General features: G+C 41.6%; 1 protein-coding gene across 2 annotated transcripts in view; it reads right to left on the bottom strand.

Moving 5' to 3' along the window:
- LOC148032936 (uncharacterized) overlaps positions 1–20,556 on the bottom strand; it is an 86,556-nt gene extending 66,000 nt beyond the window's left edge. Inside the window, exons 1-2 of one of the 2 annotated variants that reach the window (XM_087683616.1) lie at positions 20,257–20,556; positions 20,038–20,199 (exon numbers count right to left, since the gene is read on the bottom strand). In XM_087683616.1, coding sequence (XP_087539742.1) covers positions 20,038–20,199; positions 20,257–20,517 — 423 coding nt within the window. In that variant the 5' untranslated portion in view covers positions 20,518–20,556. The remainder of the gene's footprint in view (positions 1–20,037; positions 20,200–20,256) is intronic. The other variant, XM_087683617.1, reaches the window with a different exon arrangement.
- Positions 20,557–26,053: the final 5,497 nt, after the last annotated feature.

Below are 26,053 nucleotides of genomic sequence, written 5' to 3'. Positions count from 1 at the left end.
ATCTTATTGCCATGAGTATAAAAATCCAAAAGCTAGTGTAGAATAAACTCTGTGGCCCAAAAGGGAGAGCTGGCACAACAAGTGCCTATGGGTAGACACATATACTTCGATAGGGTAGGGAGCAAAGATCCATGGCGGCAAGCATTAGTGGAGGTTCCGATAATGCCGAAGGGAGACCAGAAGGAAGAGGTGGCACGACGAGTGCCTAGGGGTAGATGCGTATACTCCGACAAGGTAGGAAGCAAAGGTCCATAGCGACAAGCATCGATGGGGGTTCCGCTGATGCCGAAAGAGAAGCACCCAATGGTCTGTCCATCAGCCTAGAGAAAAGTCATAGCACCGCAGTATCAACCTATAAAAGGAAGGGTGGGTGGGAGAGGAAGAGAAAGGTATCTCTATCTCCTGGTGATGCAACGGAAATGAAGGGAGAAATCAGTAGATGATACTGAACCCACAACCTGTCTTTGCCTTCTCTAATGAACAAGGTCTTTAACTCTTTGAGCTCCTGCGCTCTCATACCATGTCAAAAAATAACAAGTACGCTCTGATACCATGTCAAAAATAATCAACAGTGTAGAGAGACTATAGGGTTTGTGGGAAGTAACACACAGTGTATACAGCAAGCACTGAGAGAGAAGAGAAACTCAAAAACACAAGAACAACACAATGAAACTATGAGAAGAAAAGCTGATACAACAAAGCCAAAGCTCAGAAGATAACTATACTATCCTATCTGAATCAAGCGGCAACACCTACGGGAATCTACACAATGAAGGAAGCGAAACACGGTCCTCCGAGCAATGACTATCAAAGTAATCACTGGAAGGTGAAGGGCAGCTATAGAGTGAGCGCACCGCAATTCTCTGATGTCGTCGAAGATGTGGAAGATGATCACTAGCTGTTGAAGGAGCAAACCACACTCCTCTAATGCCAAGGAGTGACTTGGGCAACAAAACACAAATCCCATAGTGACGGAGTTGTCAAACACAAGGAGAGCAGCCAAGATGTTGATGCCAAGTGGATAATGATGATGCCAAATGATGGAAGAGGAGTCGAGCTGCAAAAACGCATGTCCAAGCAGCCTCTATGATAGACGAGTCGCGCCAAGTGTGATGGAGGAGGAGTTTGGCTGCAGAAACACAAGTCCCAACAAAGCCTGTGATAGGCAAGTGACACCAAGTGATGAAGAAGAAGCCAGGCTGCAAAAATGCAAGTCCCAACAGCCCCTGTGATAGACGAGTCATGAAAGCACTGACGCTCAGTGACGTAGACTATCACCAGAAGCCAGGACACTGACACCAAGCTGGAGATGATAACGCCAAGCAAGGAGAAGATCTATGCACTGAAAAACGAAGGTAAAGGTGCAACCTAATGAAAAAGGGTGTTGATGCCAAGCAGATGATGGTGACGGCAGGTCAAAGATGCTCCAAACACAAGGCCTGATGATGGAACAGAGCATCTAAAGCAAAAGAGGAAGGGTGAAACCACAACGTCCTTGTGAAGAAGAGTGTGGAGGCACCGCCAAGGTTTGCACTAAGGGAAACACAATATACGACCATGAAAGAAGCACAATGAGACAAACATAGACACAAAAAGTAAAACTCAAACCCTAAACGCAAAACTTAAAACTCAAACAGAAACAAAAGAAAGGCTAGAAAGAACATAACTCTGAAGTGAATGAATACTATAAATGAATATAAGTGTACAGTGTGCCCAAGGGCAGAAAAGTGTGTCGAAGAGTGACGTCCACCACAAACGGATCCCAAGTCTTTGACCACCAATCGGAGTGTGGGAGTGAGGATGCAGCAAACACAAGTGTCAGAAGGACCTAAAGCACCAAACGCAAGCTATTTGAACAAGTGTGGAAGAGAGCTGACAATTGTCGCATGATGTGGAGGAGCTATCGCATGATGGAGAAAACTGTCAGCATGAGAGAAGACAACAAATGCAAGTTGTAGATGCAGTCACTAGCTGCAGTCCGGTGATGGAGAGGTCCAAACGTAGTAGCAAAAGGTCGCCTAATGAAGGAGATGGGATGTCAGTTGTCGCCTACACACTAGAGGTGCAAATACAGTAGAGGGAAGGTGTAGCAAGAGTCATTGGGGCTAGACAACTACATGTATGTAGATTGATGGCTAAAATATGCACTCACAGGTGAGAAACCTGCACAAGCGGGATAAAGATTGAATGGGGGCAACCTGTCTATTTATAGATGAGGATGGACTCTCCCAAATTAGGGTTTCACTAAACTCTCTCGAACCACGTCCCATTTTAGGGTTTTCATTAACGTAAGCTTGTTTTGGGGCTGTTTAACTAGCTAATCAGCATGTAATGCATTTCTTAGCTCAACACCCCCTCTCAGGCTCAAAATTGAGTCTAAAAAAAAAGACCTGCAATGGTTATCCCAAGGCGTCCCACCCCAAAGCAACCAAGGTATCGAACAAAGGGTGCACAGTGGCTGCCTAATGGCCTATCAAGACTACAAAGGCGATGGTTATCTTACCAAGAGAGTTCAAGTAGTCACCCCAGAGAGAACAACAAATTGGACAAAGGGTACTCATCAGTTGCCTGGTGATCTACCAAGCCCTACAAAGACAGATGAAACTACAATGAACTTTTTTTTTCTTTTTTTTTTGTTGAATAGAGATAGTTTGCGGTCGATTGAGTAGAAGACGAGAGAATGAGAAAGGACGGTTAGATCCAACCCATCACAAAACAGACAAGCTATCCATCCACTCGAGGATATCGATGACAAGAGAATGGTGATGAAGTAATGGTGGTGTGTGTGGTGGACAAACCGCCAATGAAAGCAACTTAGGATCCATCTAGTGGTGCTCTGCACAATGAGTATGCTACATGCTGTGAGATGCTCATGCAACAAGTGCTACTTGGACAATGTCCCTCATAGGGAAATTGTTCACTTGCCCAAGTGCCCTAGTACAAAGATAATGAAATCGTGCAATGCAAAGGGGTGAAGGTACAACCAGGGGAAGGATGGCGAAGAGAAATGCTGAAACCTGTAGAATATCAAGGGAAAGAACCCCCTCTCAACCTTGAATGGTGATACCGAAGGAGGAAGAGGAGCCAAATGTCGGTCTTCGTATGGTGGCAAGAACCATGATGAGAAGAAGCATCCTGACTAGAAGAGTGAGATAGAAGGCACCACCATGATAGCATCAAGAGAGATGTACAATCCGCCTCAGGAGGGGAAGCCTCCATGCTAGGAGAAGAGCAAAACTCCGAGGAAGATGAAACCATGAAGGGAACAGTATGTATCCCATGTCTCCAACACCCAGGTAGGACTAGACAAACCTATATGTTAGCCCTGCACTGAAAACAAATTCTGCAAAAGAGAGTAAGATCTACAATCACACAGGTTAGTAGAGAGATGCTCTAAAAAAGAAAAACAAAACTGAAATGAACAGAATGAATAAGTGCAATAATGCAAATGTGTATGGATGTATAAATGCAGCGGACGACTTAAGAATAAAAGGCTAAGTGTGTGGCCACTAGGACATACCGCGAGGCGGGAAAAAAATCCTAGAAGGTCCAGTGGAGGTCCTAAGAATGGATGCGTAAAGTGCAATAGGATCGGTGCTAGCAGACCAATTGGTCAACCCCTCAAGAGTAGAAAAGGATGGCCGTTGAGGCTATCTGTGTACCACATGTCCAACAACCGTGGGGTTTGAAGGAGCAAATGGGACAGCAGCAGGAGGCGTAGCCCTACTAGACTGTGTAGTTGTAGTAGTCTATTGAGGTTTTCTAGAAGAAAGACCTTGGGCCTTGGTACAACACTCCTCATCCACATGACCCAACCTTTGGCAATATGTGCAAAACCTATTTTTCTTAGGAATTTTCTACCAAAAGGGCCATGTTTCTTTGGTTCCGTTGAAGGAAGCAGTGTTACCCTTGTTTTGGCTTACCTTCACATCTTGCGAGTTCTTGCTACTATTGGTTTTCACTCCCAAAGAAGAGGCAAGGAACTCTCACCCCCTCTGAATAGATGGATGTGGAGCACTTCTTGTGGACTTGATCCTGCAACCTCACATAACGCAAGAACTGACACTCAAACTCGTAGAAGGTCAGTAATCTAGGCAATGAGATAGTCCACAATGCCTCCTCAAGGCCTCTAGTGATGGAGAAGCCTGATAAGACATCATGGGGTCACGAGAAGAAGGTGTCTATGACATTGTGATTCAATTACGAATCGTATTGTATGCCTCATACAAAGACTAGCACTCCACAATATCTACAGGATACTCTTTATAAGAGCACCAGCTTCTTTGATACCATGTAAAGAAGAGAGTGGAGACACTGCTAGGGTTTGTACTAAGGCAAACACAAAGTGTACAACCACGACAAAAGCACAATGAGACAAACACGGACACAAAAAGTAAAACTCAAACCCTAAACACAAAACTCAAAACTCAAATAGAAACTCAAACACAAACAGAAGAAGGGATACAAAGAACACAACTTTGAAGTGAATGAATGTAAGAGTATACAGTGTGCCCAAGGGCAGAGCAGTGTGTCGAAGAGTAACGTCTACCAGAGACGAATCCAAGTTTGTGACCACTAGTCAGAGTGTGGGAGTGAGGATGCAACAATCAAACGCAAGTGTCCGGAGGGCCTAGAGCACCAAATGCAAGCTGGAGAGGAGTGGATGAGGGCTAGCAGCTGTCACTTGATGTGGAGGGGCTATCACCTGATGAAGGAAGCTGTCGCTTGGAGAGAAGACACCAAACGGAAGCTGTAGATACAATCATCAACAAATGCCACTAGGTGATAAAGAGTTCCAAACACAATAGTAGAAGGTCGCTTGATAAGGGAGATGGACTACCAGCTATCCCCTACACACTGGAGGTGCAAACGCAACAAAGGGAATGTGTGGCAGCAGTCACTAAGGCTGGACAACCATGTGTGTGTGGATTGATGGCTGAGATCTACACTCACCGGTGAGAAATCTACACGGACGAGATAAAGACTAAATGGGGACAACCTGTCTATTTATAGATGAGGATGGATCCTCCCAAATTAGGGTTTCACTAAACTCTCTTGAACCGCGTCCCATTTTAGGGTTTTCATTAAATTAAGCTTGTATTGGGACTATTTAAGTGGCTAATCAGCATGGAATGCATTTCTTAGCTCAACACTCTTGAAGGGGTATGAAGGCAATGGAAGGGGTTGGTGAGAGAAATCAAGGGTGTCTTATAACAAAGGAAAAGGGGTGAAAAATGACTCAAGGGTGTCTTATAACAAAGGAAAAGGGGTGAAAAATGACTAAAGAGTGGTGGGGTGGTAAAAGTGTAGAATGAATGAAGTGATTACCTATTTATAGGCATAAGTTGTCTAGGGTGGTGTCAAAGTGCAGCCGTGCAGAAGCGTAGAACAAAGACTGAGAGAGAGTGAACACAAAGAGAAGAGAGAGAGAGAGAGAGAGAAAGGAGACAGTGTAATGCAGAAAATCTGCAGTGTAGTATGCTGTATAGGAGTGCAGAAATATACACGGGGGCAGAGGAAATATCTACGTGTGTCTCCGTCTTGAAGACCTCAATCTCCATCAACCCGAGCACAGTCAATCTCAGCCAACAAATCTCAAGATCAGAATCTGAATACTAGAGTGTGCCACAAACTGGCTATAAATAGCCAAAAAATAGAAAATACCAGCACCAGGTCGGCTGCATTAAATGCAGCCCATTAAATGCAGCCGACTGCAGTAAAAACTATCCGACTATAGACAGTAAATTGTCCGACTGCACTGCTGGCGTGGCACCTGCCGTACTGTGCTGACGTGGCACTGCCGTACTCTACTCAAGTGTCCGACTGCCTATCCAAGGGATGACTCTACCTCTAATACCCCCTCTCAGATCCTAGATGAGACATCAAACTTGAGGGATTTGAAATGCTGACGAAGTAAAGCCTGTGGAAGCACCTTCGTGAACAAATTTGCAAGATTATCCTTCGTCTTGCAGTACTCCACATCAATGGTCCCATCCAGAAGCTTCTCCCGAATGAAGTGATACTGGATCTCAATGTGCTTCGTCCGAGCATGGAATACAGGATTCCATACCAAGGCAATGCAACTCTCATTGTCACACCATAGAAGAGTAGGACAAGTCTAGGGTCAACTAAGCTCCTCCAACAATCTCCGAAGCCACACAATCTCACATGTGGTGGAAGAAGCAGCCCGATACTCTGCCTCAGTAGAAGAAAGGGCTACCTTGGGCAGCTTCTTGCTACTCCAAGAGAGAACACCAGTACCCAAGATAAAACAATAGCCTATAGTAGACCACCAGTGGTCCACATCGCCAGCCGAATCCGAGTTACTCCAACCTGCAAGAACAAGATCAAAAGCATCTATGCCTGCTAGATAAGAAATCCCTAAGTCAGAGGTCCCCCTCAAATACCAAAGAATCCTCAGGGCAGCCTGCCAATGCACCTGTTTGGGTTCACTCATGAACCCTGCCAAAAGACCCACAGCAAAACAAAGATCAACACAAGTGTTGAGAAGCCAAATCAAGGATCCAATCAATTGACGGTAGCGAGAAGCATCCGTCAAGGGAGAATCTGAGTGTGAAGTGGCCTTCCAGTTCGGATCCATAGTAGTAGTAATGGTCCGACAAGTCTCCATCTCGAAAGTCACCAAAAGCTCCTGAATGTATCTATGCTGAGAGATGAAAATCCCCCTCTGAGACTGATAAATCTCGTGACCCAAGAAGAAATGAAGAAGCCCCAAATCCATCATCTCGAACATCTGATGTAAAGTTGTCTTGGTCTCTCGGACCTTCTGTGCATGATCCCCTGTCATAATCAAATCATCAACATACAACACAAACAACACATAAACAACCTCTGAAGTGTGCACATAAAGCTGTGGATCGGCCTTGGAGCGCCCATATCCCAACTTCAACTGAAGAAACGAGTTAATCTTCTCGTTCCATGCACGCGGAGCCTACTTGAGGCCATACAAGGCCTTCTTCAACCTGTAGACTTTTCCATCGGAGGACCCAAAGCCAGGAGGCTGCTCAACATAGATCTCCTCCTGCAAATCACCATTGAGAAAGGCTGACTTCACATCCAACTGATAAACAGGCCAGCTCCTATGGCTAGCCAAGGCAAGAACAGCTCGAATAGTCGCCATATGAGCAGTGGGGGCAAAAGTATCATGGAAATCAATGCCTGGGCACTGAGCAAAACCATTAGCAACAAGGCGAGCCTTGTGCTTATCCAAAGAACCATCGCTAAGGTACTTGGTCTTGAAGATCCACTTGACACCAATCACCTTCTTGTGAGAAGGATGAGGCACAAGAGACCAAGTGCCATTCCTCTCAATAGTCTCCAACTCAACTTCCATAGCCTTCCGCCAATGGTTAGACTACAAAGCCTCCTTCACTAAAGTGGGCTCACAATCCTGCATGACGTGGGTCATCAAATAATAGTTAGAGCAAACAAGCTCCGTAGAATGTGCATGATTTCTTCGTGACCTCTGCGGTCCATCTTGCAGTTCCCGCTCCTCAGGGACCCCCTCAATCCCTGAATCTCGGAGTGTCACAGGCCCAACGAGGAGGACAAAACCACTCCCTGTCACTCTCCATCTGCTAAAGATTCGGGTATATCCATTGGCTTAGACCCAAAGTAAGCCTCAAAAGGTGTCATCCTGTCAATGGCCGAAGTGGGAGATCGATTGAGGATGTGAACTACAGTAGCCACTGCCTCGGCCCACAAAAACCAAGGTGTCTGTCAATGCTCCATCATGGTGCACGCCATCTCGATCACACTTCGGTTCTTCTGCTTCAAAATGCCATTCTCTTGAGGAGTGTTGGTATTAGCAAACTCCTGGTGAATGCCCCTATCTGCACAAAAACGAGCAAACTCATTAGACATAAATTCACCTCTCTTGTCTGAACACAAGGTCTTCAGTCGCCAACCAGATCGGTTCTCCTCAAAGAGAAGCCAATCCTTGAAGTGAGAGAAAGCCTCCGACTTCAAAGTCAAGAAATAGGCCCATGTCATCCTGCTGTAGTCATCTCGTTCAACATGAAGTACAAGCTCCCCTTCAGGGACTCGATCCTCATCGGGCCACAAAGATCCGTAGAGACAAGCTCCATAGGTGAAGTAGACCGCCTTGAAGCTTTGTTGGGAATCGTGTCCCGATGCAGTTTCCCACGAATGCAGGAGACACATGGCTGATGGCTCACCACTATGCCTAGCAAACCTCAAACAAACAATCCTCGCAACGCTTTCCAAAGATACTCGTAGTTCAGGTGGCCAAACCGAGCATGCCATAGCTCGGACTGTGTCTGAGAAGTAAGAAGAAGAGAAGTAAGAGCTGTAGAAGACTTTAATTTGTAGAAGCCATTCTCCTCATACCCTGCACAAAGAACCATCATCGATCCACGATCGAGGACTCGAACAATATCACTGTCAAACTCCACCAAGAGACCAAGAGCACAAATCTTATGGACCGAAAGCAAATGATACCCCAAGCCTGGCACATGCAGCACCTCGAAAGTGTGGGTATCACCACGTCCATCTAAAATAAGCTGCATCTCACCCCGTGTAGCAATAGACAAAGAAGAGTTGTCTCCAATGAGAATCTGTCCATGCAAAGGTTGCAAATGAGCAACACCAACGGAAGAAGGAGTCATGTGCCGGGAGGCACCACTGTCCACGATCCACTCATGAGCCTAGGGAGTTGCCATCACAGCATTAGAAGTCTTCGGTGTAGAGTCCTCAATGACTGCTAAGTGTAGAAAAACAACTGATGAGGGTGCAACCGCCACTCCAGAATCCTTCGTGTCCTTCTTCTTGGTGTCCTTGTCTTTGTCGAGGCAATCCTTCTTCCAATGACCAGTCTTACCACAAATATGGCAAGTCGATTCCTTCTCCTTGTCCTTCTTAGATTTGTTGTCCTCCTTCATCTTTTGGTCCTTCCCCTTCTTTTGAGAGGCTTGACCAACCAAAGCCTCCGATTTGGAAGCATTCTGTCCCTTCAATTGTTCCTCTTGGTCCAAGACCATAGGAACCAACTGTTCCCACCGAAGAGTGGACTCCCGCCCTGAGACAATAAGAGCGGAATAAAAGGTACCTAATTGTGGCGGCAACTGGGACAGCAAAGTGATCGCCATGTCTTCGGAGGAAATAGGCTTCCCTGCATTTTGAGCCTACATCATCTGAAGCTGCCAAAGCTTGTTGATGTGTTCCCGAAGCGAAGAAGACTTATTCACGAACAAGGTCCGCATCTGCACCTCCAAAGAAACCCTCTTCATCAAGGTCATCCGATTGTACATCTAGTTGAGCTCCAGCCTTATCTCTTGAGCCACCGTCAAGTGCTCGATGTGAGCTATCACGGCTATGGTGCAAGACAGAAAAAGAAAAGAACGAATCCTGGCATTCAGTTTGTCCCGATGAGACTGGGCCTTGGTCAACTCCGCACGAGCATTGGAAGAGAGTTTGGACTCATCTCTCGCCGAGGGCCTGTTAATCTCCTCCATCACCAGTTTTGCCAAATCATAAGACTCCAAAATGGCCAACATCATCACCCACCAAATGCGGTAATTGTCACCATCAAGCTTCTAATCCGATGGAAGAGCCGGTAGGACAGGCACCTTCCTATCCATGATCGCCTGGAACTCCAAATCAGTCTTTGTAGACATGTTAACCTGCACTGCCTGCACAAACGCAAAATCAGCCCCCTCTGATTGTGTAAACGCAGCCTTCTAGGGCTGGTTCCTCCGCTGCTCAAACCTTCTTCCCCCGCCGGAGTCGATGAAAATGTAAAATCTGCAATGGAAGGCCTAAAACGCAGCCTTCCTCCCCTTCGAACAGCAATAACCTGCAGCAAATTCACCAATTGGACTCCTCCCCCACACGCCCACGCTCGCTTCAGCCTTGATCCGATGCGTAGTCCTCCCGCTCGCCCTCGAATCTTGGAAACGCAGCCTTGTGTCACGCTGAAATCTCCTCTTTAAGTAAGTTCAGTACTCAGTCAGTCCGTCTTCACCGCTCTGATACCATGTCAAAGTGTAGCGATGCAGAAGCGTAGGACAAAGACTAAGAGAGAGTGAACACAGAGAGAAGAGAGAGAGAGAGAAAAGGAGACAGTGTAACGCAGAAAATCTGCAGTGTAGTATGCTATATAAGAGTGCAGAAATATACACGAGGGCAGAGGAAATATCTACATGTGTCTCCGTCTTGAAGACCTCGATCTTCGTTAGCCCGCAGTCTCAGCCAACAGATCTCAAGATCAGAATCTGAATATTGGAGTGTGCCACGAACTGGCTATAAATAGCCAAAAAATAGGAAATACCAGCACCAGGTCGGCTGCATTAAATGCAGCCGACTATAGTAAAAATTGTTCGACTGCAGACAATGAACTGTCTGACTGCACTGTTGGCGTGTCCTCTGCCATACTGTGCCGATGTGGCACTGCCGTACTCTGCTGACGTGTCCAACTGCCTGTCTAGGGGATGACTCTACCTCTAACAAGTGGCACACCATTGTGTGGCTCTAGCCAAAATGTGGACACCATCCCTTTCAGGGCTATCAGTATGAAACCCTAAATGAAGTGTGTGAACTAAAGAAGTGGTTTCTCAACAACACACTCTCCCTTTATCTCATTTTCGCAGGTTTCAGAAGTTGTATCTCTGCTACCTACACCCCGTTCACGAAGGACATCGCAGTCAGAGCTTCCCCCGACCATCTGGCGCCCAATTCCATCCTTCGCTACCTGTCTGCAGCCTTCGCACCTTTGCATGTTACCCCAAAGTTGTCGCCTACTACCTGAGTGTTGCGTTTGATGCTGATATCAACATCTAGTGTTGTCGCCAGCAACCTCAAGCTATTGCCCTAATCTTCTCTCTCTCCTCAATAGGCTGCGTTTACAATTTCTAGCTGCCGCCCTGATCTTCTCTCTCCTCCACAAGTTGCATTTGCACCTAACAACTATCACCCAATTTGTCTCTCTCCTCAAATACTTGCGTTTCTAGCCTCTCTCTCCTACACTACTATTTGCATCAAATCTAGCCTTCCTTAGCTACGTTTGCTAATATTCTATACTCATAGGCTACCTTTGGCTGCAATTCAAGATCCATTCCGAGTATGACACACTCTACAGCTCATTACCATTGCCTTGATCCTAGAGATACGAGAGTTCAAGGTTCAGTATTCACTGCATAGTGTGTCTACTACATAAGCATTATATATTCACTATCCATTCACTTTATTATTCATTGTGTTCACTGTCTTTGAGTTACCCTAACCATGTTCTATGTTTATCAATTTGTGCTCTATCGTACGATTGGTTTTGTGTTTTTTGCATTTAGAGCATTTCTTCACAGTTCTTCCACAATACTAAAGATTCCTTCACCTCGTAGTACGTCCAAGATGTGAGAGGGGGCAGTAGGGATGTATTCGTTCCCAAGACTAGCATTGTCAAGCTACTATTGTACAGTTAGTTCTCTTGGGCACAATTACGCATTTCCTATTAGTTTAGGCATTTTACAACAATCATCAGATGCAAGCACCTTACTCCGAGCATGTGGGAGTGGCAGTGCCACATGGCAAATTGCAAATTTTCTGCATTTTTTTTATGTGCAGTCGGCTATTTTAGCAGCTGGTCAGCCAGATGTGCAATTGGTTATTTTAGCAGCTGGTTGGCCGACCGGATCAGATTTCTGGCCTATTTTGTGCTATTTAGTGGCAGCCTCCAGCCAGCTCACTTCACTTGTAAGTTTGCAGGTGGAGATGGAGATCAGCTCGTGGAGATACTTCGACAGCCTGTGTGTATATCTGCCTTCTTCATTACAGCAGTCGTTTATTGTAGATTTTTGTGTTCTACTCTCTCTTTCCTCTCTTCCTCTTCTCTCATGTTCATTGTCTTTCAATCTTGTCCATACGCTTCCACACTCATTGCACTCTAACACATCTATCAGTTCATGTGTTCACCTCTCTTTGTGTTCGATGTTTTTGCTTTCATGATCCACAACATCCACTTCTTCGAACATTCGTACATGGTATCAGTTTTCAAGTTACTTTGGGCAGGTGTTGTCTCGTTCCTGACTGTTTCATAGTTGCAAAGACATCTACTTGCCATGTTTACTGCAGGTCCCTGTCACCATCATAGTGACGTCGCTGTACTAGGCATTGACATTGCTGTTTGGACCTTTCTTGTTCTATTTCAAACCTGCCTAATCTACGTCTTAGATCACCCCATGCTGCTTTTAATCTACAGCAGAATAAGAGGACTGTTTATGCAGAAATTTGATCATCAAACATATTGTTCTTGTCTGCATTTGACGGTTTCGGTTGCATTGATTGTTACTCTTCTGTCTGTCATGGCTGTTTCTATAAGTGAGTAAAGTGGAAAAGAACAAGAACTCAGAGTGAAAAGAGAATATGGAGGTGAGAAATGCAGTTGAATCAAAGGAACAAAACTAGCTAATCACGAGGATAAAAGGCTGCAATCTGTCATCCCCTACACACAGCATAGAGTGTCAGTGAGGGTGCCAGACACAAAGAAACGATGACCAAAATATGTGGACACCTAGACTGAATGATGACTGGCACAGTGGAGTAGCGGGCAGCAATACATAGATAATCCCAAGGAACAGGCCACAGGTCTGACTGATCAAAATCATAGCCACCAGGGACAAGGGCAAGGACATGGGGGACGGGGGATGGGGGCCTAAAATTTGTATGCTTTCTAGACATAATTGAAATACTCTATAAAGAAAGTAAACAAATATAATACTTTAACTCAAAACCCTTCTCAAAATGTCACATCAAAAAATACATGAGCCATGAAAGTTGAAACACAAAAGAAAACTGAAATTGAAGACTAGATGTAGCAATGCCAAATGGCAATTGAGAAATGCAATATGACAAAGACTAAAGTCCAGCATTAAACACTGAATGCTGAGCATTCGAACTAAAGACTAAAGAAACAGTAGAAATGGAGAAATGTAGTAAAAATAGTGGACTGAGGACTGAGACTTGCAAAATGTTAAAAGGAGTGTACACTATACACTCAAATCTCGGTTGAAGACTCCATGACACACGCGCTAACTGAGTGGCAGATGCTCATGGTCACAGCTCAACAGATGATAGCATCATTTGATCATCAACCTACAAGAGAATGCTCCATCTCGTGCATGACACAATCGTCCTCGAGATCTCCCTCTTGGACATGCTCAACTTGCTATTGCTCCTCCTCTTGTTGCATCTCCCATACCACAAATAGATCTACGAGGGCAATCATGCTCTTTCCCAACATGTGCAAACTAGCACTGACCAATACCAAGTCATTTGCTTTTTTGCACACCCAAACAATTCCTCTTGTTTGAAGCTATGTGAAAATAAGACCTTCATAACTGCTCCAAATGAGAGGAGCTAACAGCAGAACTCAATATCCAAATAGCCAATGATTGCAATTCAAGCCCAGCGGATCCATAATCCCCCCACGATAAGGCAGCCCCGACTCTACATCTTATCATCCTCTACACTCTAACAACCATACATGCCATGTCACATGACTTTTCATCTCTCATCTGAGTCAAGGACTAACTTGTTTAAGATATTCGACTCGCTACAACCTCTTTCTCTCTGTTATGACAACATTTCTAAAACACAAGATTCAACACATATAGAGTTGTATACATAAGAGAATAACAACTATTCCACCTTGTTAGGCATAATGTGCATATCTCCTCATACATCTCCACCATCAAACCATCATCATCAAATGAAAGAAACTTTGTAGCTGCCCGTTCTCTAAAAGAGCGGTGCGTAAAGACTCAAAGCAATGGTGTCAAAGTGCAGCAAACACAGAAGCATATGACCAAACTGAAAAACAATGAACACAAGAGAAGACGGAGAGAAAAAAGAGACTGCAGAACGCAGAAATCTGCCATGAATGAATGCTGAAATGAAGAAGGCAAATGTGTACACAGGCTATCGAAAGTATCTCCACAAGCCGATCTCTCTCTCCACCTGAAAACCAAGTGCATGATGACCAGGGATTGCCAGGGAATAAATAGGATGAAAAACCATGAAAATCTGAATAGGTCAGCAAATAAAAACTGAATAGGTTGGTAATTAAAAACTAGCCTAGTCCTTGTCAAGACAATCCTTCACCCAATGACCTGTCTTGCCACAAATGTGGCAAGTAGACTCCTTGGCTTTATCTTGCTTGATCTTCTTGTCCTCCTCCTCCTTCTTCTTCTTCTTCTTCTTCTTCTTCTTCTTCTCTTGGAAAGACTAACCTATCAATGCCTCCAAAGTGGGAGCACTTTGACCTTTGAGTTATTTCTCTTGGTCCAAGACCTATTGACATGCTCCCACATGGATGTAGACTTGGACGGGTTCAATGTCTACTTCTATACCAGAGACGCCCATTTCTTAACGGTCATCCTATTGTACAATATTGGTCTAATTCCAGCCATATCTCCTGAGCAATTGTCAAGTGCTCAATGTGGGCTATAATGGGTGGACTGCAAGAGAGAAAGAGGAAGGAGAAAATGTGGGCATTTAGTTTATCCCAATATGCTTGTACCTTGACCGCCTCAGCTTTCTCATCAGTACAAAGCTTGGATTGTAAACGCCCCGAACAACGTAGTATGCTTAATAATTATGATATTCGCTTGTTTTCGAGATTTAATATAAAAGAGAATGAACACTTAAAGCTGAAAATGAAAATTACTCACAAAATTACAGCCATGAAAATGTAAAAGTAATGGAGACAAGATTGAGGATTGAAGATGGGCAAACCCCCCCCCCCCCCCCTGAAGGAATGTATTTCTGCTCAACCCAAGTTCCTTAGGGAAGAGCTCAATTACAATCAACCTGAGAGTGAGGAGAAGTACTTATGATGAAGATACTAATTTTGCAGCAATTTGGTCAAATTTACATCAAGGAGATTCTCATCCAGATTATTCCATCAAAGACAGTTACCTTCTCATGAACAATCGCCTTTGTGTCACTCTTCCTATTCGACAAAAGGTGCTTAAAGAAAGTCATGAACCCCCTTATGCAGGGCATAGAGGGAGGGCAGCCACTCTAAGTGCAATTGAGCGCTACTTTTATTGGCCAACATTACGAAGAGATACGCATAACTTCATTGAGGCTTGTCTAGTATGCCAAAAATCCAAGTATGATAGGCAGAAGACTCCAGGATTGTTGCAACCTCTTCCAGTGCCCAAAGATCCATGGGAATCTATCACAATGGATTTCATCTCAGGTTGATTGTAACTGAGCTCTTCCCTAAGGGACTTGGGTTGAGCAGAAATACATTCCTTCGGGGGGGGTTGCCCATCTTCAACCCTCAATCTTGTCTATATTACTTTTACATTTTCATGGCTGTAATTTTGTGAGTAATTTTCATTTTCAGCTTTAAGTGTTCATTCTCTTTTATATTAAATCTCGAAAACAAGCGAATATCATAATTGTTAAGCATACTACGTTGTTCGGGGCGTTTACATGGATGCATCACAAGCAAAAGGAGGATCTATAGCCTCGGTCACCAGCTCCACCAAATCATACGACTCTGAGATGGCAAGTACCATTACCCACCAAATGCAATAATCCTCCCCATCGAGCTTCTGATCAAAAGGAAGAGTCGATAAGACAAGGACCTTACTATCCATAATAGCCTAAAACTCCATGTCAAACTCAAAAGACATTGTCACCTAAATAACCTACAAAAAAACAAGGGCAACCCTACTAGGACAACCTTTCCTTGTCCAAAACCTGTTTTGACCACCAAAGGCAATAAAAACTCAAAATTTGCTCAAAAAGGCCGAAAACGCAGCCTTTTCTCCTTCATGAACAACAAAAACCAGCAATGTGGCTCCTCTCCTATGCTTCACTTGTTTGCCTCAGCCTTTGAATGCTGAAAACGCAAACTTTTATCACACTACAATCTCTAGTTCAGATCTGCCCACAATCAATCAGCCCTTCAACCCTGCTCTGATACCATCTCAGAGTACAACGAATGCAACAGCATATGATCAAACTGAAAGACAATGAACATGAGAAGACTCAAGAGGGAGAGACAAGAGAGACAGTAAAACACACAAATCTATAGTGAATGAATGCTGAAATAAAGAAGGCAGATGTCCAAATAGGTTGTCGAATGTACCTCTGCAAGCCGAGACCTCTCTCCACATGAAACCAAGTGAATGATGATTGGGGCGGGTCACCCAATAAATAGGCCAAAATTTATTAAAATGTGAGCAACTCGGCTGCATAAATGCGGTCACTGAAGAAAAAAACAAATAATAGTGTTGCAGAAAAGAATGGACTACCACATGGCATCCTACCTGGCTTGTCTCACCTACCTGACTACCCAGATATGCTGGAAACGACCTATAGACTTCATAGAACTGTACAACCTGAAAATAGGAAATGCGTAGCTATACCCAAGAGTACAAACTGTACAACAATAAACTGCCAATGCCTATCCAAGGGATGAATAAATCTCTAACAGGTGGAACATATAGTGGTCTTGCTTTTGCAATTCTTTCAAACATATCCTTAAAATATTCAAACCTAGTTGCATTAAAAGCAATATTATATTGACATCTTCCTTTTTCCTAGCATCAACATGTGCATCAAGAGTAGTTTGTCTAATATGTGTCATTGTAGGTGTTGTAGAGTCGCAAGACGTGTCAAAAGAACCACCGCTTTTATTGTTTACAGGCCATCTCATGGGCTATGTGTTGATGCCCTTTGATCCATGATCCAAGCTCTCATTTTGTGATTGAGTTATTATGCATCCATTCATTCTTATATTAGCTTTCATTCTCTATAGACTAATCATGCAATTACTTCACGAGTTTCACCTACCTAGACAATGAAAACTCAAAATCTGCTCCAAAAGGTTGAAAACGCAGCCTTTTCTCCTTCACCAATAGGAAAAACCTGCAAAAAACGGCAACTTCGCTCTCCGGGCTTAACCTATTCATCTTAGCCTCCCTAGAATGAAAATGCAAACTTTTATTGCGAAGAATGCTCTCGATCAGGTCTGGCCATGATCAATCAACCCTTCTACACTACTCTAATACCATGTCAAAGTGCAGCAAATGTAGAAGCATATGGACAAGACTGAAAAACAATGAACACGAGAAGAGGGGGAGAGAGAGAGAGAGAGAGAGAGAGAGAAGAGAGAAGAACACAAAAATCTACAATCAAGGAATGTTGAAATGAAGAAGGCAGATATACAAGGGGCTGTCAAAGTATCTCCTCAAGCCGGTCTCTCTCTTCAACAACTAAAAGATAAGTGAGGAGGAGGATTTCGTCCTAGTTACCATGTGGCACTGCCACCTGCCCGTCTAACTTGCCCAAGAAATGGTGACTACTAGAAATGCCCAAAACTGACATGAAAAATGTGTAACTCCACCCAAGAGAACTAAGTGCACCAACTGTAGCTTGAGAATGCTAGTCAAGGGGATGACTAATCTCTAATAGCAAGAGGCTATGTTCACACTATACAAGGGCAACCAGCATTCGCTAGATGCAACCTACATTTTGTTGATTTTTTTTTTTGTTGATCAATCAGCCAACATTTTTGGCCCCAACAAGCAACAACGGTTAGTTTAGACATATTTCGACTGTTTACAGCAACGCCCCTTGGCTGGTCATTATTCTTTTACAAATCTTCAACACACTCTAACATCCAAGACATTTCTCCATCTTCTAGTGCTATCTTCCATCATCAACTTGACCCGGTGCCCTCAGTCATACATTTGGTTGCATGCAAGAATTAATCAATCCTCCATTGTATTCAGCCTTCCATTCAAATTCAGAGCAGATTTATCACTTCATTCTCTTCTCTCTTGTTGTCTCTCTCTTCTCTTTCCTCTCCATATTTGTCTTTCTTCTATTGCACACTCTTATAGTACAAAGAGATATTGATTGATCCCTCTACAAATTCCAACACAATGGGCTGTCACAAGTGACCAGCAACATCAAGAATCAATCTGCCCCTTGATTTGACTATAGATTGGGAACACATTGGTCCTTGAGCACTTGCATGCTGGCCAAATCAAATGTAGATGGGTAAACCTTCAGATCAGCTACAATTTCTTCAATTGCAGCTGCTATTCTGATCATTAGGTCTTCAGTAAATTGTCACAATTTCTGCTAAATTACAGTTTTAAGAACAAAAATCACTACTACCTACCAACAGCTGCTGAGAAATGCTGAGAATGCCTAAGTAAGATGTCAAGAGATATAGCTGAGAAGATGGAAAATTCAGATTTCTGTTGCTGGAACCTACCTCTAACTGCAATCACCTGCTGATCTGAGGGTCGATGATCAGGTCAGTAGCTGCCAGAGGCCTCCAAATTGCTGAATGGGTCTCCTGCCAACTGCCAATGGCTTAGAACAGCTCCTCATTGGCTGATCTCCACTCTCCAGTTGTTGTCCACCTCTAGAATGGCCAACCTAGACCTCCATCAGCCCCCAATCAACCTTCCCTCAATTTGCATGCCAAGTTCCTTCTCTAACTGCCAAGCAGAAAAGCTTCTAAATGAAGCTCAACCTCTAGAGTTAATTTTCAGCAATTAATAAATTGGCTAAACATTAATTCTCCACTTTTCCCTACCCAACTTGTGTCCACCCACGTTAAATGTGCTAAGCCCTTTAAACTTGAAAGTTGTTTGAACTTTCATTTGGCCTAAGTCTAACATTAAATGTTGAATTTTCGCTTACGCCAAATGGCACCACAAGTCATTTCAATATCCCATTCAACGCTCTAGGCCAACACTAACACCATGCACCCACAAGTACCTCTCCAGCATAACTTATCACAACTTTTGCTATTGTCCCCCACTAAAAACTTAGGATTTTGGACCTGTCACCATGCTTTAACTAAGAGTCAAATGTCACTTCTTTGATGTTTTGAGCATCATTTATGTTTGCCTTCATGTTAGGATTTTCCAAGCTAATCCAAGCATGGGCATAGCAATGGCATACAAGCCAAAGTTTGAGGGATAGACTCAATATAGGGTCAAGATGAGAGAGATCCATCAACTTGCTCTGATGTGCTCTAATGCCTCCATTCTCCTTAAGCCAAGGCTGTTTTTGGAAGGCCGTGATAAAAGTTGTGAATTGAGAGATGAAGTAGATAGTCAAGTTTACCTACTCAGCGCTCCTTTAGTGAAACTGCCTAGTTGTAGATTTCAAGAAAAGGTTGATGAGGCAAACACATGATTTTCAATTAACTCCATAAATTGTCTAGCAACCGTCATCAAGATCACATAAGTACAAGTATTCACACACTTGAAAATTTCAAACATTCTCTTAAGTGTAGCAAGGATGTTCTCAAGAAGCCTTTTCACGATTGCCATGGTCCACTCTCACCTTGTTTATTTTTAACACGTCACTAAAATCAGCACTATTCTCATGGAGAACCTAAAGTTCTAAAAAGTTTTGGTTAGTTGTTGCAACTACTTGATTGTAGGAACATTCGAAAATCTATTTCTGATCAAATTTTAAAATCCATCACTAGTCATCTTACACCTGAAACTTGATATAGCCAACACTTTTAGGTCATCGAATGACTAGAAAAGATTCACAATTTGTACACTAGGCCAAATGAAATGACCGCATCAATCTCCCTTGCTTATATGAATGTTTTTTATATGACTAGAACCCTCCATTTGTTGAACGTACAAAGCTTCAGTAGAACATTCCAGGCCTATATAGTCAGCGATTTAACAAACAGAAATTTCGAAACAGGCAAGTATTCAACATACTTTCGAGAAAGCAGTCCATGCTTGTCTAATTCGCAGTTTAGCAGACAGAATGTCCGAAATAGGCCACAGTTATACGTTTAATGGGTAGGGCAAGGTTAAAAATGGATGACCTTAGCTTGGTGATGGGACAAAAGAACAAACTATTGTGACCAGTTCTATGTTATTAGCAGTTAGCTCCTCAAGGACCCACCCACAGAAGATGTCTGATAGTAAATGCATGACAGAAAGGCATATCATTAGGGTACCCGTATCTAAATGCATGCGCCCAACGAAGACCTCTCACCTTTTCCTTCTTGACAGTCTTCATGCTGGCCTTCCCTTTGCTGGAGGACACTGCATCGCTCTTCTTGACCTGGGTTTTCACCTTCGTGGTCGGCAGTTTGGGCTCCTTCTTGAGCTGACCATTTTCCTTAGCCTTAGTCTTTTTATTCTTTGTCAAGGGAAGGTCATCTTCTTCATCATTTTCGATAGCCTTAGTCTTCCTCTTGTTTGGCAAAGGAAGGTCATCTTCTTCGTCTTCCTCGTCCAGCTCCTCCTCCTCTATCGTCTTCTTCTTCTTTTTCTGCGTCTTTGGGCTTGAACTTGCTTCTGCAGCTTTCTTGGCCTCCGACTTCATCCTTTCTCCCAGCGGAACGTCGTCGTCGTCGTCCGGTGCTTCCCTCTTCACCGTTAGACTTGCGCTTGCTCCTCTGTCTTCCTCCTCTTTTAGCGCTGCCTTCTTGTTTGCCTGCATGCCTGTGGAGCTCGAGAGGGACTTCACCATCTTTCTTTCATTTTGTCAAAAATAGTTCGCACAAGCTGGCTTCTATAGAATGGCCTTCCTTTTTCGGGGGGCCTTAGCTGTTGGTCACACGGAGTGACGCACGCTAATAGAGCTCACACACACACACACACACACACACTCTCTCTCTCTCTCTCTCTCTCTCTCATGTGAAATGGAGACATTGATTAGCATCATGATTATACAAGGATTGATGTGAGATGTGGGCAATAATTCTTTAATGCGAGATGCAAGTAGTCGACTGACGTGATGATTGCTGAGTGACCAAGGAGATGATGTAGGTGTGAGATTGTCCTCATCCAATGACCGATGTGATGATTGGGTGGTGACTAATATGATATTGCTAAGCATGAGATTGAATAGTGAATGACATGATAATGAAAGCATGTGATTGCAAGTAATCGAAAACCACCTGCCTCTCGGTTGAAGATGCAAGCCTTAGATTGCAAGCAAAGACTCCAACTGTGATCATGTCTTATGCAATGAGTTAAAGGTCTCTATTCTCAGGTTTATGTAAAATGCTTAGGTTGTGCCAAACTACAGTGAATAAGTGAACTGAGAGAGAGAGAGAGAGACTCTGTGTGTGTGTGTGTGCGTGCGTGTGTGTGTGTGTGTGTGTGGTGTGTGTGTGCACGCGCATGTGCAAGCATGCTATTGATATTGATAATCCACAAACTCATAAACTAAATGAAATTGGAATAGAACACAATAAGAATATAGAGAGACAAGAGGGCAAGAAGAGCATGACATAAATTTGGTGCAATCGTCCCCTATGCATTGAGAGGGCTCTCCTCGATGCATATATTTATAGATTTTCATTACTATTGTGCCCAAAATAACAAATTACATCTATGTTTTTCCCTTTTTTTGTGAGCAACTCCCTTCTTTCTAATATCTAATCAATACCTGAAAAGTTTATACAATATATTGAATATCTTGAGCTCAAAATTTTTATTATGTTGCCCAACTTTACAAGTATACAATAAAATGTCTAATGTTTGGAAGCACACAATAAAATATCTAGCACTTCAAGTGCATAAATAACAAGATTAATGATTCGTGCCCCATTTACCATTTTGTGTCTTTCTCCAAATTGTTGATCTAAATATGTCACCAACACAAAACACATGAATCCTCCCGACATCCACCTTGTATAATGTGACTTGTGCTACATATTTTTCACATACAACAAGTTGCAATTATATGAGAATTTGTCAAAAAACAAAAATTCTACATAAGGTATAGAAATTTAGTCACGTTAAATCAATAGCTAATTAAATAAATGAATATTCATTGAATTGCCCAAGGGACAGAAAAGTAATTGTCCTCGATTGACAAGTTAAAGAAATCATGGGTGATCAACCACATGCAAGTGTTGCCTTGTCCAACAAGTCTTCCTAGGAAATCATTTTAAAAGGAACAATAAACGAATGTTCTATCTCAAGCGACGAATCAAGAAAAAAATAAGTGACTATGAATCACAAATAGTGTGTAGTGGATTGGTCTTTGATTAAAATATTAATGTGTTTGTGAATGGTGAGCAAAAATTAGATCATCATAAGTTGGAGAAATAAATGTTTTCCAAATCCAGTGGGATTATTCTAATGAATGGTTTCTATACTTAACTAAATACCAATATAAGTGGTAGTTGTTTCATGGTCAATGATAATTTCAATAGACTTCAATCTTTTCCTCAAGTAATGGTGGATCATCAATTATAAGAATGGTTGGAGTGTCCTTAAAGGGTTTTAATAAACTAATATGAAAAGAGTTATGGATTTACCAATGAGGTGGGATTCCTAAACGAAAAGAATTATCGTTAATTTTGTGAACAATTCGAAAAGGTCTAAAATATCGTAGAGCAAGTTTAATGATGGGATGTTATTCAACTGATTTTAATCTTATTTTCTTAAACTGAAGCCATACCAAATCAGTTTCTTTAAATGTCATAGCTTTATGGTGCTTATTAGCTTGCGTAGTATATTGTAATTATGATTGTCTAATATTGTTAACAACTTCATTACATATTTCCATATGATCAATGGCTATAGAATTAACTGTAAGAACTTGATTGGATATGGTAGAGATGGGTGTAGGCACTTTCTTACCATATATGACTTCAAAGGGTGCATAACCAATAGTTGAATGGGGTGTATTGTTACATGCAAATTGAAGGATAGGCAATTGCTTATCCCAATTAGTAGGACAACCAATAATGTAAGACCTAAGAATACCGTGAATTATGCTATTGGTTGCTTTAGTTTTACCATTGCTCTCGAGATGAAAAGCAAAAGGAAAATGCATTTTAGTACCCAATTTTCTAAAGAGAGAGAAACCAAAAATGATTACAAAAACGTCCATCTCAACTAATGATGATACCCTTAAGAAAGCCATGATAAGGAAATATAGTATAAATAAATAATTTAGTAGCTTGAGATTTAGATAGGATCTTTTCAAGGTTTAAAAGATGCCTTTTTGCTAAAACTATCCACAAAAGTCCAAATCATGTCGTTATGGGAAGATGTAGCAAGCACACCAATTATAAATTTCATATAGATGTATTCCCATGGTGCATTAGGTATAGATAAAGGCACAAGTAAACCTTGAGGTTTTCTATGATGATATCTAATTCGTTGACAAATAACGTGTTTAGATACATACTTAGCAACATCGTGCTATAAATTTGACCAATAAAAATGTTATTTAGATGCAACTAATGTAGATTGAATTCATCAATGCTCCATGTATGGGGATGCATACATTTCTTCAATAGTTGTGGCCCTATATGGTGCAATCACACACAACTTGCTTTGGTAATACAAAATCCATATGCGTATGTGCAATCATTAAAAACAATAGTTATTGCACTTTAAAATCCATTTGTGTATGTGCAATCATTAAAAATAGTAGTTGTTGCACTTTAAAATTGTTGTCATACATTACCAAATTCATTATCGCATGGATAAGTAGAACTCATCAAGTTAAAAGTCTAGATTTCTATAGTAGAAATGTGATTTAAATAGAAATTTTTAATGTTATAAAAAACAAGTGTGTGTTACGATAAAGCATGGTCATGGGGTCAACAGTTAAGTGCATTACCAACAACCTTAATATGCCCAAGTTGATATTAGATCATAGGATGGAAGCTTTGTAAATGAAGTCCATTTAATATGCATATCAAAGATTAGGGATTGAAAAAGTAAGTGTTTAATAGCCTATTGGTATGTTTCAATAAGTACCTAAAATCTTATAAGATAGTGCTTCTAGATACCTAATGCATGTACAACAATCAAAGGTTCTTAATCGTAAGTACTATAAATTTCTTTTGAATGATTTAACTTATGGCTCCCGTATACAATAGGGATCATTTTGCATGAGTATAGCCTATGCCAAATCAACTAGCATATGCTACTACTACTACAAAGAAAGATGGGTAAGTGAAGTGGAGGAGCATGGGTCAAAAAGTACTTTAGTATGTCAAAAGATTTTTGTTAACTAGCACCCCAATGAAAGGCAACATTTTAATGCAATAGAATTATTAGCAGTAAGGTTATTAATGAGAAGTTATGCACAATTTTTGTATAAAAACCAACTAAATCCAAAAATGATAAACTTCATTGATAGTCTCAGGCGTTAGCCACTCATTACTACTAGTTACTTTCTTTGGATCAATTGTATACCTTTGGCTAAGACAATGTGACCTAGATATTCAAATTGGATTTGAAAGAAACTGATCTTAAAAGGGTTAGTATAAAGGTGCTTGTGATACAACAAATCAATAATAAATTTTGATGTTCTTTATGCTTACTTTCAGATTAACTAAATACCAAGATATCATCAAAAAACACAATTAAAAAATACTAATAATCAATTAAAAACTAATCGAGCAAAAGTCACACATGCATTTGTTAAACCAAAATGCATTACAATAAGCTTGTAATGACCAAATTACATATGAAAAGTTGTTTTAATAATATTAGCTGAGTCAATTTCTCATGTAATGATATCTAGATTTTAAATTAGATTTACTAATTTTTTTAGCTCATTTTGATTTGGTGTAATACTTCCATGCAATTAAAAATTATTTGGTTAGTTTGAAAGTTAGTTAGTCAATTAATAAGTTAGAAAGATTACTAACTAAAGTAAAAACTAACTAACATTAATAACTAGTAATTTTTATTTAATTAAAATTTAAAAAATCGAGAGTCATAATCTGGCATTTTTCTCGGATTGACAAGGACTATAGCCACCCTTCACGGAAGTTACAATGTGAACGAGAGTTGTGAGCCATATTAATCACTAGTATTAATGTGTATAGTATGGATGGTCCAAAAATATTAGATTTTTGGGCAAAATTATCATATTTTAGATATTACTTATTGTAAATAACCTAAAAAGCTGTGGAGATTTCTAAAACAGGATGTCATGTAAAAAAAACAAGTGGTTTCTTTCTGCTTGTTTTGGAGATTTAATACAAAAAAAAAGATTGGCAAAATCATGCATGTCACGATTGCAGTTTATAGGCAATAAACATCACTTCGAATAGGGAGAATAAGAAAGAGTGATCTGAAAGATTTCTAATCAAGTGTCTTGGAGTTTTACCCCCCTTTCGAAGCCAACGAAACTATCAGAATTGTGATATGAGCATCGAATAGTTGATTTTTCTAAGATCCCCTCCATAAAGGGCTGTTCTTCTCAGCCACAACCCTTTTCTTATTTCGCTATAAATATGAGGCATTGGGAGCAATTAGAAAAACCACAAGGAGACCATGAGAGGCTGCGAGAGAGAGGTAGAGAGAGGGAAGTAGAAGAATACCCCTCCAAGAGAGAGAGAGAGAGAGAGAGAGAGAGAGAGAGAGAGAGAGAGAGAGAGAGAGAGAGAGAGAGAGAGAGAGAGGAGTTACCCCGAGAGGCTGTGAGGGAGAGAGTTAGCTCAATCCCCCTATCTCGGTTTTTGACTAAGCCATCTTCTCTTACGCTCTCTCATCTCAAATTCATTCCTTCTTCTTTATCTCTCAAATCCACTTGTGGACGATGGCCCCCAAGCAAAAGATCTCTCCAAACGTTGAAACTCCCACTACAACCAATGGGACCACAACTACGGAAAATGAATCTCCTATGAATCAAGTGCACCCCGTTGTATTAGGAAAAAGAAATTGGGAGAAAATAACATTTACATTAAGTATCGCAACTTAATTGAGCATATTTCGAGATAATGAGCGTACTAGGAAAATTGTGTTCATCACATTCATCTCAGGTGATTAATTAAAATTACACTTAGAAGCCGTTACATTGAACATAAATTTTATGAAAATTTCATGCTAATATATACATATGAAAAGTTTTAAGAATTAAATTGCAATTAAACTAGATAGATTTTATGCATCCCCATCCATTGCTTGGTTGAAATAATAGGAAATCCTATTACATCACACAAAGCATAGATTAAACTTGTGATAGAATACGTAGGGAAGTTGAAAGAATTTCAAACCCTAAAGAGTTGAAGGATTCTTCTCAA

This window comes from Lygodium microphyllum, chromosome 8 (genome assembly GCF_053477565.2).
Source record: "Lygodium microphyllum isolate KBCC chromosome 8, Lygodium_microphyllum_v1.1.10, whole genome shotgun sequence".
Taxonomy (NCBI): Eukaryota; Viridiplantae; Streptophyta; class Polypodiopsida; order Schizaeales; family Lygodiaceae; genus Lygodium; species Lygodium microphyllum.
This window is presented reverse-complemented; position numbering and strand designations above follow the sequence as displayed.